This window comes from Wyeomyia smithii, chromosome 3, assembly GCF_029784165.1.
Source record: "Wyeomyia smithii strain HCP4-BCI-WySm-NY-G18 chromosome 3, ASM2978416v1, whole genome shotgun sequence".
In the NCBI taxonomy this organism is placed as follows: domain Eukaryota; kingdom Metazoa; phylum Arthropoda; class Insecta; order Diptera; family Culicidae; genus Wyeomyia; species Wyeomyia smithii.
Window position 1 is genome coordinate 94,040,944 of NC_073696.1, and position 13,041 is coordinate 94,053,984.

Sequence of the window (13,041 nt, forward strand, 5' to 3'; positions counted from 1 at the left end):
GATTAAGCACCGTCCATGCCAGATCAACTGTTGCTGCAAGTGGTGTAAAGAACTGCAGAAAGCGAAAAACGATTGTTTTGTTTTAAACGTTTCATGGATTTTGTGCAGGACATAAATTGTCACGTTCAAACATGTTTCAACATGTTCCGGATAGCCCTACATTCAATATAGTTAGAAGCACGCAAAAAATCTGTACAGTAACACATGCGGCACAATGAACGGAGCTTATGACCATATTTCCAACAGTAGCGCCATCATCATCGGCGGCGGCTTCAGGAAACTGTTGCCATGACATCGGTCTGGGCTAGCTATTATGTGCACGGATAATATTGGGTCATAGGCTCCTACAGGAAAAAAAAAATATTGAGTTGGTAAAAAAGAAATGTCGTATTTCGTCAATAGATGGCAACACTTAAACATATCTTGTGTTTTACTTATTGCGTCGGGTCATACTATACGGCAATTGAGAGCCGACAATCTGTGCTACAAGTGGCGTTTTGACAGTGTTGTGATCGTACGTTACAGTCTCAAATTATAGCGCACCAAAAATGGAGTCCACCAAACAAGAATGTCATGTTTCACGTTTTTAGCATCGGAACAAAACTCGACCCATTTTTGAATCGGATGGTGGTGAAAAGTGGATCACGTACGATAACCTCAAGTGAAAAAAATCGTGGTCGAAGCGCGGTGAACCGGCCCAAACCATTGTCAAGCCCGGATAGACAGCCAGGAAGGTTTTGCTGTGTGTTTGGTGGGATTGAAAGGAATCATCCACCATGAGCTGCTCAACTATGGCCAGACCCTCAATTTGGTTTTCTATTGTGAGCAGCTCGACCGTTTGAAGCAGGCGATTGGCCATAAGCGGCCAGAATTGGTCAATAGGAATGGTGTTGTTTTCCACCAGGACAACGCTCGGCCTCACACATTTTTGATGACCCGCCAGAAGCTACGAGAGCTCGGATGGTATGTCCTATCGCACCCACTGTATAGCCCGGACCTGGCACCAAGTGATTACCATCTCTTCTGATCCATGCAAAACGCTCTTGGTAATACTAAGTTGGCCTCAAAAGAGGCTTGCGAAAACTGGCTGTCTGAGTTTAAGGGGGGAATAATGAAGTTGCCTTCTAAATGGCAACAAGTTTGCGAACAATATGGCGCATATTTGACTTAAATCGGATAATTCTAAGTATGTTAAATAAAGCGTCAAATTTCGTTCAGAGATACGACATTTGTTTTTCCCCAATCCATATATTGGAGAATTTTTCTCTGTATTTACTATATTTTCATATAATGCGATATTGATAGGTGGGTGGCAATTATTGATCAATTGTTCAATTTTTCGGTTTATCGTCTGAGGTAATTTTCTCTGAGGAGCTGGTTGAAAAATTAGTCATCTAATTGCCCCTTGCATGACTATTTTGACTTCTGTGATAATCATTCATTGCTCAATTTCTTATTTCGCTCTCTCAACCTGACACCTCAGTAGCGCAGTGGTAATTTTGTTTGGTTCATTGTTTGTTCATTTGCAACATTTAGCTAACGTACTCTTATGGAATCGTTTAGCATTGTATATTTAGTAAAATTAGCTAGACTTATCCTGAATTTTGTAAAACAAACCATTTTTCACAATGCTTCCATATCCATCTCAAAACTTGAATCACTGCTCAATTATTCATCTCACGATGCCCCTATACTCATCTCACTGTTAATCATGAATGAATCACATTATCATGAATGAACGCAGCGGCAGCCCGTCGTAGTAGGTTACCTAGATCCGCTGCAGTTGTTTGTGCAAAATATGGTAACCTAGGTAACCACTGCAGTGCTGTAGATTTATGTCAATTATGTCGGAATAATTCAACATTTTCAGTATGATTTTTTAATATCAACAGAAACTGATTTGGCAACTCTTGATTTTTTTCAACGCAGTGAAAACAGATGAAAATACATACAGTTGAAATTTAGGAATTGCAGAAATTCATCTCATATATTTTTGCTAATTCAAGCTTATTTTAGTAAATTTGAGGTGAACATTCCAAAGATTAAAGTATTCTTAGTGTAGTGAGTGATTTTGTTTAGTGATTAAAACAAAAAATGGTCCGGTAGAGATGAAAAAAACTTTGGTTGGCTGCTACGAGTCCCGTTGTAGCCGTATAGAACAATGCGCGGATTTTTTGTTTTTGAGGTAGGTGATTGAATTAAATGAGTATTCGAGTGCTGATGCCCGACTATAATATCAAATTTAGTGCTTTTAAGTGAGTTTTTGAGGATTATACTTTATGAGGAAACTAAAGTGAACTAAGAAGATTCCATTCCGTGGATTGGCAGATTAGTTTGAGAATAAAATATGCGTTTTTTCCCGTTTTCAATTGTGTTGAATGAGATGAATATACAGGCTGAGATGAATAATGGAGCAGTTCCCCTAGTATATATTTTTGAGTTGAGCTTTATTTGAAAATTAGGGTAGGGAACGGCTTAAGCAGTAGCGCCTATTTTAATCAGTCGAAGAAAACAGGTCTCAAACTCCTGCATTTTGATCAATATCGACAATTTCAATGATGGAAACGAAAACTTTGATTGTCTAGCTGTCTTACGAATATAAGAAATACCGTTAATCACAAAGAAAACTGTGAACAATTGCAATTGAAACAAATCGACCTATATTGCAGTCATTCAGGAGCCACTTCGGGTGCTGAAAAAAAAACGCCTGCAAAACAGATGGAAACTGCTTAAAATGGGTTCGGGGTGATTGGAATAGTGTCCCTCGATTGGTAACTTTGATTGATGATTGTTAAAGTTTGCTAACTTAGTTTTACAATCTGAAAACAAGTGCTGACAGAGAAAACGATAGCGAACAGATTGATATACTACTGTTTGAGTTTCACACAACACATTTCGAGTATTTCGTCTGAACACACAGGCGGTTCCTAAAGCTGCTTAGAATATGTTCCCTACCCTATGTTGAAAATCAAAACAAATCTGAGTGTTACATGATTTATTGGGTGATACTGAGTATCGATACTTTTTCAATTGTCATTGGTACTTTTTACGGGAGTCACTTCACGGTGAAATATATTTCATTTTCACGTTCACTTCACTTTTTGAGATCTATTCGCACGGTGCTCCCACAGACCGTTATTATAAAAAAATGCACCAAAGAATCCGAGTACACCATTTGATTCGTTATGGCGTCCAGAATCTCTTGTCAAAATTTCAAAATCATCGTGCGGTATATTTTTGAGTAATGCCCTTTTGAAGGTCGTAAAGTTAAAATAAGTGATATTAAAACGACGAAATACTCAATGTAAAGCACGTTTTTCAGCCACAGTTTTATTAAACAACTTCCAAAATAGTTTCCACACATTCCGAGTATTATATTTCAAGACATTTACAATTGGTGGAAAGATTTATTTGAAAATCCAACAGTGCACAGTGGTCTAAATTCGAAAAATCGTGATCGTTCTAGATTTGACTATGAAAAATTTATTTTATGTACTCAATGTCTTCAGCAAAATTGTTTCATAGAACAAGGCCTTACTTAGGGCGTTTTTGGTTTTTCGATCAATTCACCTAACAGTTGGATAAAAAAAAATATTTTTTCTAATTTTCAATATACCGGATTGCTTCCTTCAGCAAAGTTGTGGAAAATTTTAAAAGAATAACAATTGTTGAATACTGCGATGTCCTATCTGTACGTTGAACACGACAAAATAGAGTTTTTTGTGGAAAACCCCTCCTTAAAACCAGTTTTTTGTCTATAATTTCGTCTGTAAATGGTCAAAACAATGCAAAATGTTCTAAGAATTTATGCATTCAACTAAGCTTCCCTCAAGACTTTGTACAATTTATTGTTTTGACAAACACAGAGAAAATAATAGACAAAAAACTGATTTTAAGGAGGGGTGTTCCACAAAAAACTCTATTTTGTCGTGTTATACGTAGAGATAGGTCATCGAAATATTCAGCAATTGTTTTTCTATTAAAATTTTTCACAACTTTGCTGAAGGAAGCAATCCGGTATATTGAAAATTAGAAAAAATATTTCTTTTATCTAACTGTTAGGTAGATTGACCGAAAAACCAAAAACGCCAAAAGTAAGGCCTTGTTCTATGAAACAATTTTGCTGAAAACATTGAGTATATAAAATCAATTTTTCACAGTCAAATCTAGAACGATCACGATTTTTCGAATTTAGACCACTGTGCACTGTGGGATTTTCGAATAAATCTTTCCACCAATTGTAAATGTCTTGAAACACAATACTTGAAATGTGTGGAAACTATTTTGGATGTTGTTTAATAAAATTGTGGCTGAAAAACGTGCTTTACATTGAGTATTTTGTCGTTTCAATATCACTTTTTTGTACTCCACGGCCTTCAAAAGGGCATTACTCAAAAACGTACCGTACGATGATTTTGAAATATTGACCATAGATTCTGGACGTCATAACGAATCGAATGGTGTACTCAGATTCTTTGGTGCATTTTTTTTATAATAACGGTCTGTGGGAGCACCGTGATTCCCGATTCCACCTAGAGTGAGGTGATGAAAATTAGCTCCGTGAAGTGAGGTTGAGAGTGAAGTGAAAATGAGAATAGGACAAGTAAAATGACGGAGTTTCTCAGCCCAAAAATTTTTAAGTCCCGGAAAGTCGATTTAGCTGAAATTTTGTAAAAGGGCATTTTTCGACAAGAGGAAACTTTTGAACCCTACCGCTAAACGAAAGGTCAATTTTTTCCTTATGTTGCATTGGCCGCAGCCCAAAAATCTGTGAGTCCCACAGAGTTGATTTTTTTCAAGAAAGAAAAAGATTCGCCTTGTTACCGAAAAATAAATCCCATATACATTATCACAAATCTATCGATTTTTAAACTTCCCTATCTTCGTGAAATCATTTCACTGTTCAAAATGGTCGTGAAACGATTCCACGCGAAACGTCGCTTTATCCGTTTTCACTGATACTTGACCGCTTTGAGACAAGGATCGAATTCTGATTCATTCCGTTATTAAGAAAAAAATCCAATATTTACCATTAGATCACAAATCAATCAATTATCCTGACATATCCTTCCTTCGTGGAATCATTTTGCTGTCCAAAATGGTCGTTAAATAATTCCACGCGAAACGTCGCTTGTTCCGTTGTCACTTCAGTGATATGACACTCATAATAATCCGGATTTCACGGCAGATATCAGTTTACGACGTTTTTCTCACTTACGTGAGTCGCGTAAGAGGACTTTATTCACTTCACTCTGATTTCACCATCAAGTGGTAAAGCGGATGCTTTCCGGAAAGAATCAGGATGTCGAAGATGACATTGACGAATGGAAGTGAGCCCAAAGTTTTAGATTTTTACATCAATAGGTATGACATAAATAGTCATGTAAGAAGAATAATCCCTTTGAATTTATTATTACATTATTGGGTGTCCGGATTATTTCGGATACAAGCCTTACGTTGTTCATAATTCCTGCCACTATCTTTCCTGCTTCCTGTAACTTCATCTAGGTTGCGAATGCAAGCTCATCCAGTTGATAGGTACCACGAAGTTCAGTACGATTTGACATGGTACTTAAAACAGCGTGAAAAGAAACGGTATTATTAGCTCGAAGTCACATATGCTTCTTGACTTTGCAGATGATATTGATATCGTCGATACTAACCGCAGAGCAGTGGCATTCATGTCCCTCAATAGGAAAGCAGCGAGAATTCGACTTATTCTTAACTCTACCAAAAGAACGTATATAGTGGCTGCTAGAAACGTGGAAGTTTGTCGAGTCTTCGTAGTGAGATAGTGGTAGATAAAGATACCTATGAAGTAGCCTATGAATTTGTGTACCTCGTACTCTTGTGATGTATAGCAACGATGATAGCCGCAAGATGAAAAGACGGATAACAGCCTCAAACAGAACCACACGAAATTTGAGCTCTACAGGACGCTGATTCTCCCGATGGTACTCTCGGGCCATGAGTTGGTCGAAGAAGGAGGCCGATTGGCGTGTACCTGAAGTCTCTATTACTAGGCGGACAACTAGGAATGGAGTGTGGCTCACGCACCACCGGGTCGTTAACGGCTTGTTGCCATAAAATCAAAAGCAAGTAAGGTATTTTATTCACTATAATTTATTCCTTGCTTTTAAATGTTTTTTCGACTCTCTGGACCCGCTTTGTTCGGATAGAATAAGTGCACCCTAGTTGACTGTTAGAAGTATTAATTTATTTCATTACACTTCAAACCGCGTCGAATTGTGCTCGCAACCTATTAATCATGTCTATCGTAGTTGCTTACCGAACGTAATAATTTTAGAAAATGTACAACCGAAACCCATTGACCCAAGTTTGTACCTGATATCAGCGAGGAACCGAACGTCTTTTATAAATAATTAAAACCTGTTAAAACCTGTACAGTAACGCTAGCAGTAATGTTTGATGTTTGTGTAGAAAGTTTGATTTTCTGTTGCCACTTAGACTTGCTTTTTGCTTATACGTCATTTGCGCTCCAAACTCCTGAACAATTAATTGGTCAGCTATGAATCTTTTCATTCGCCATCCAGCACAGCTCTCCTTCAGTATTAATCACATTCATTTAGTAACTGGTGTAAAATTTTGTTTCGGTACACTTATCGCTGGATATAAATGTTAGAGGACTCTTTTAATGCTACTTCGGTAATTTCTTGTGATTATGTGTGTATTTTTTCTCTCGGGAAAGGGTAGGTAGTTTATCTAAAAAATATTTTATTCACATAGATTCTTTGGACTTTTTGGCATCTCAGATAACTCTTTTCATGTGTGCAACAACAAATACAACTAAAGCAATAGGAAAAGGAGCGAGCGGTTAACAAATGGAATCTCTTTTTGTACATTGAGTAAATAATAAGTTGTGCAACAACAGTTAATACTTTAAAAACCGTTCGCGTGCTTCCTGAGCAGCGCAGTTTTCCCACTGTATTCCAACAGTTTCCTTACCACACTTCGCACTTTCGTTCCGGATTCATTCTTGATCCCAACGGACACTTAAAGGTATCAGCAAACTCTCGTAAGTTCGAGAGCGACCCAATTACTCGGTACATCGGTGGTGAGTGCGGATCCTTTTCAATTTGTAATGTTGTCGTCTCATCGGTAACGGCGGAACACCACACTTGAGCAAACGAAACGAAAAACAATTGACGGTGAGTCATGTTCAAGCCAGGAAGCGGTAGAGTATCCGTATCCGAGGTGCTGAGCTTCTCGCTTCGAATGTACGCATGAAAAGCCGCCTTAAGACCCCCATTATCTGCAATATTCTCCCCCATCGTTTGTTTTCCGTTAAGGTTTTTACCATTGACTTTGTAAGTACTGTACTGCTTATTAAAACATTCGGTTTGTTTTTTGAAGCGCTCGATTGTTTTGTTATTCCACCATTGATGCAAGTTACCGAACTTATCATACTCTCGACCTTGATCATCGAACGCATGCGTCAGCTCATGTCCCATCACAACGCCCATCGCTCCGTAGTTTAAGCTTTTAGGGTTTTTCATATCGAAGAATGGAAGCTGTAGGATACCAGCGGGGAAAACAATTTGATTCTTGGTAGGAGTGTAATATGCATTCACAGTTGGAGGCGTCATTCCCCAGCGCGTTTTGTTAACCGGCTGATCAAGCTTCTCTAGATTCTTCTTTAAACTGTAGATATTAAAGTTGATGTTATTATCAAAGTACATTTTCGGATCGATATTCAAATCCTGATACTTTTTATCCAACTCATCCGCATTCAGAATGTAATCCGGAAAACCTATCATATCCGAAATGGCGTCCGCTTTCTCTTCAGCCAGTCGCCTGGTTTCATTATCCATCCATACCAGACTCTTGAGGTTATCTTTGAATGCAGTACGAACTTCGTTGATCATCTCTTCCGCTCGTGGTTTTGACTCCCCGTGAAACACGTCCCGAACAAACATAGCTCCGATGGCAAAGCCTAGAACGTTGGTTGTATCGCTAACGCAGTACCTCCAGGGTTCTTCACCACCGTCGGACCCAATCAATGCCTTACGAAGCCCTTTGTAAGCGTCCCGAAAAGCTTTCGAGAGACATGCCGTCAATGTGCGCACCGTTTGCCAAACCAGGTAGTTGTTCAAGATGCTGTAAAACAAATCTAAATTTAATTCTATTGTTGACAAAATTTGGAAATGTAACATCATACGTTTTCTTCTCATCTGTGGAATGATATTCCTGTACCAGCGTATCCAACTTCTGCAGATACTCCGGAGCATAAACAACCACCTTTTCTTTTTCGGTGATTTTTCTTTTCACCAAGCGGAATGCTTCTTCAAAATGATCACGCCAATTGATGAACGGAGCTTTCTCCTGCAGTGTCGTCAATGTCATCAAGTGGTACATCTCTTCTTCATCCCTTCGCATATCTTGAGGTGTGGTGATGTTGGCCAGCCTGGTTTCGAACTCTACAACGTCAGACATCTGACGACGAGCTTCAGCTTCCTCAGCTCCCAGCAAGACGGAAACCTTCGTCATGTAGTCTAGGTAGGCATTCAGGATCTTGGCGTTCGCCGTTTTGTTCAAATAGTTGTCCCTTGAAGGTAGTGTAAGACCCCCTTGGTCAATCTAGAAATGTGCTTAATATAGCTACGAATGTGATAGTAGGCTAAACCATAAAATTCCTTACCTGAATTATATGTTTGCTAGAGTTGCGATCATCTTCACCAACGGCCCATCCGAAGAGGCCACCCATATTGTACTTGATCTGCAGAGTTTGCAGTGACTTCTGCAGAGACCATTTACTCACATCGAAACCACTTGCGTTGGCTGTTACATTCCAACCTCCGATGCTTTTGAGTAGCTTGAGCAACGGTTCCGCCCCCAATTTCTCCATCGTTTCGTCTTCGTCCAGACAGGACTGATAGTACAGCTTGGCCTTCTTTTCGGCCTTCGACTTTAGCTCCGCTTCCGGTCGTTCCAGAGCGTTCTTCACCACCAGTTGATTCTGCTGCTCCAACTTGCCGAACGTACCCCACATGGACTTACCGTCCGGGATGGGATTATTTTTGATCCACTGGTTGCACGCGAATCCATAGAAATCATCGCACGGATTGACGGTGGTGTCGATCGAGTGTAGAATTTCACTAGCCGCAAATATGCAGTGCTTGTTCAAGCACGTTTGTGGTGCCAGACCGGCTGGTGGTTTGCCATCTGTGGAGGATGGAAAATAAAGAGGCTTGAATAATTGAAAGATCTTTATTACGTTCCAGGATACATGACACCAAATATGTTCAAATTTTTACTACCAATTCCAGTGGCTTAGGTAAATTAAAATTGAATTGTAGAACCGTCAGTTAAACGGCCTATCTGAAGTGGATCAAAAGGTCTTCAAAATGCTTAATTCTAAATATATAAAAAAAGATTTTCGTCTGCTCCTTGAAGACTTCGAATTTACTGAGCCTGTCGGGGGTATGTAGGGGTTTTTGGAGCCAGGAAGGGTTCTTATGATAGTTACCATACAGATGAAACACAAATTTCTGCATAACCTATAAATTATTCAAGCAAACGGAATCAAAATTGTACTGTGAGGATTCTAGATTGCAAGAAATGATGATTTGGCACACCCCTTCTTCCGGTTGAAAAATGTATTTTATTTTTTATGGATTTCATACAAATAAAATACATGTTTCAACCAATTCTACCAGGAAACAGCTTGAAATGACTGGGATGATGCACCGAACCCAAGAATCGAGCCTAGCTTCCATATTGAGTTTTTTCGTAGCCATCATATTATTTGCAGAAAGTTATGTTTTGGTGTTAGATAAAATTTATTGACATAAACAAATGGATACAGGATAATCCATTGTAATATTCGCGTCTATAATTGAAAGAATCATTAAACTAGGAAAAGTTGCTTCGAAATTATCACTTATGGTCACTCCATAGGTTATATAAATTCAATAAATTCTATAAACTCTAAAAAATCCATAAATTCTATTAATTATTTGAATTCTACAAGCTCCATAAAATTTAATAGTTCTATAAACTCTATGAATGCTATAAATTCCATAAATCCTTCAAATTCTTTGAATTCTATAAATTCGCTAATTTTAAAGTTATATTAATTCTTTGAATTCTAGAAATCATTTGAGTTCTATATTCTAGTAATAGCCAGGAACTCCAAAAACCGAGCATTTTCATTGGGTAAATTCTTCAATTGCGTTACGCAATTTTCATGATGGGGTAGGTGGTGGCGTTACATTTTGTTACATAGAAAGTGGGGGTCGGAAAATTGGGTTTTTTGAATTTATCAATAGAAAGCAAAAAAAGGATAGAGAGAAAGAGAGATGAAGAAAAAAAGAAAGAGGAATGAAGAAAGAGAACAAAAAAAAAGAATGAAATGAAAAGAAAAGAAAAAAGGGATTAGGAAGCAAACGCGACATCCAGAAGAAGAGAGAAAATGTATTAGAGTTGATATGAAAATAATTAAAATCTAATTTCGTGGAAAACAGAGAAACAAACAGAGAGATTAGAAAAGATTTTTTGTATAATTACATTCCTACATTCCAAATCGGAATTCGACCTTTTGTTCATTATACACAGACTTAACAGCCAACTGTTTTAGTGTACAGGACAATTCCGGGGCTCGCGCTACGATCCTACTGACACTTACAGTCTCTCCCGAGTCGAGACTCGAACCTTCGACGACTGGCTTGTGAGGCCGCCATCGTACCTCGAGACCATTTAGAAGGGCGTGTAATTATTTACTAAAGGTAGAATTCTTTCACATTTATGATTCTCAACCTACCTTACAACGCGATTCAATAGGGACAAGAATTATCAATTTTCGAGTTCAACCAGTCCTCAGTAACTTCTTAGACACCATAACATCAAGAGCCAGGCTTGCCAGATCTATGGATTTCTCCGAAGCTCTACAGATTCGCAAGATATACGGATGCGTAGACAAAATCTACGGATTGTTGGAAAAATCTACGAACCTCTAAGGGGTTTATAAAATATTGACGGAAATAAACGGACTTTTCAGAATGCTTAGAATAGATTTGAAAGAAGTTTAAAGAAAATCCCATTAAAAAACATGGTTTACTATTTTTTCCAAATTTTACCAAAAAGAAAAAAACCGTAGAAAGAGAAGAAGTTTTTGAGTTCTCGATCTACGGTGGCCTGGTATCAGGCAAGATTGTGAATATAACAAAGACAACTCGTCAAACGAATAAATTGGAAACGGATTTTTGAAAAGATCAGCAACGCTCCAACAGCTGCAAGAATGCATAAAGTTGTTTCAAAAGATAATTAGATGGGGAAAGTGTATGCTACCACTCTTTTGTCGATTCCCCTCAAACATTGGAAGTAATGTTGAGAGCTCACTTCCCTTGATTGACACCTGTATCAGGTAAAGCAAAGAACTTAGATGAAATACGACGATTACGATACCAAACCTTGTGAAATATTCACGCCTACCAGAATGGAACGGGCATTGCGTTCCTTTCAACCCTTTTTTCTGCTGGAAAAAAGCAATATTCTCAGCATTATTCCTGTAGGAAAAAAGGGCTGATTCCGTTATTGAAAGAATTATCCAAAGCTAATGATACTCTGAGTACATACATATCACAAGCTTGGAGAAAAGTTTGAGAGTTTGTTTATAACTAAAGCAGGAAGAAGAGATTGAACGACTTCTAGAGCCTTTAGACTTATCATTCCTTTGTTTAAAAGGACAACAGAAAAAAATGTAAACGACTTTATTAATTTAATAATCTTATTGAATCTTCCTCTACTCAAAAACCAATTTACTCACCAATCGGTTGTATCTACAATCACTAGTTAGTGAAAGTTAAAGATTGCTTCAAGTCAAAGAAATTACTTGGGCTTCTTTTGTTGATATTGTAGTTCAATGCATTCCGCAGTGGAAGCAAGAGGCCTGGATAATTGTGTTATCGATTGGATAATGGTGATGCTTGAAGATCGTGGACTTTTTGCTGACTTTGGAGCTGAGCAACTAACTCGATCGATAAACGGCTATCCTCAAGGAGGAATATTTTCACCCTTGTTGTTGTCCTTCCCGGACGTACACATACGATTCGCATAGATTCTCTAGGATTGCTCACATTGGATTTCTGAGCGTCCTTGAAAAAGATTCCTGAAAACGAATCCTCAGGAATGCCCTGTATATGGCTCTAGGATTCTTGAAATAAGAATCGTGAGTGGGAATCCTCCGGATCGTGTTTGCGATTCCTTTCACGATTCACAGTGGGGAATCGCTGGCCATCAGCCAAAAAAAAATTTTTTCGTTAGCTGTTTCATAATATTTTTCCTTTATTGCTATAACATTCAAGTGTCTAAATCCAAAATTTGGGCGCAATATCATGAAATCTGAATTTTTTATGACTTTTAAAAGTTAAGCGAACTGACGTTTTTTGACATTTTTTTGAAAAAAAAGTGCATTACTTTGAAACGCTCTGTAGCTTCAATGATAACTTGGATTTTTTCGACGTCAAAGGAAAAGTTGTTGTAAATATTGTGCAAAACAAACCTTTTTCATTATATATTGTAAAATTTGGTCATAGTAGGCCTGACACTAGAAAAAAATTAAAAAAAACGTGATTTTTTGTAGAAAAGTAGCTTAAAAGTTTAGTTGCCGCAGTTTGCCACGGTTGTGACTACATTCAAAATTTAGGTAAAAACATAAGCTTTCAAATGCATACTGTCCGCTGCTGCGCAAAACTGCGCAAATTGTCACTTTAGTGAAGAAAGCGGTAGCAGATTTTTTTAGTTTTTATTTTTGAAATTGAAATTTCATCCAGGATTAATTTTAATCATAACCATGATACCCCATTAATGAAGATTAATGTTATCGTACTCCATTCGTAAGGGTAAACTATAAATTTGGGTAAAATCACAAACTTTATCAATGAGAAGTTATAAAATAAGTGTAAAACAAGAAAACAGTAAACAAATTTTTATGAAATGTTAATTATGTCAAACTTTATCACTTTCTGCAAATTTAAAACAATAATAAAAACAATCAGCTTTTTTCAATTTATGATCATGAAA

The 13,041-nt window shown here is 37.7% G+C and overlaps 1 protein-coding gene across 6 annotated transcripts in view; it reads right to left on the minus strand.

Annotated features, from left to right (window-relative positions):
- Positions 1-6,195: 6,195 nt before the first annotated feature.
- The window catches only part of LOC129730663 (endothelin-converting enzyme homolog), a 30,148-nt gene continuing 23,302 nt past the window's right edge, over positions 6,196-13,041 (minus strand). For all 6 annotated transcript variants that reach the window (XM_055690174.1, XM_055690173.1, XM_055690177.1 and 3 more), the window contains 3 exons: positions 8,660-9,183; positions 8,180-8,598; positions 6,196-8,118 (listed from right to left, as the gene is read on the minus strand). In XM_055690174.1, coding sequence (XP_055546149.1) covers positions 6,963-8,118; positions 8,180-8,598; positions 8,660-9,183 — 2,099 coding nt within the window. In that variant the 3' untranslated portion in view covers positions 6,196-6,962. The remainder of the gene's footprint in view (positions 8,119-8,179; positions 8,599-8,659; positions 9,184-13,041) is intronic.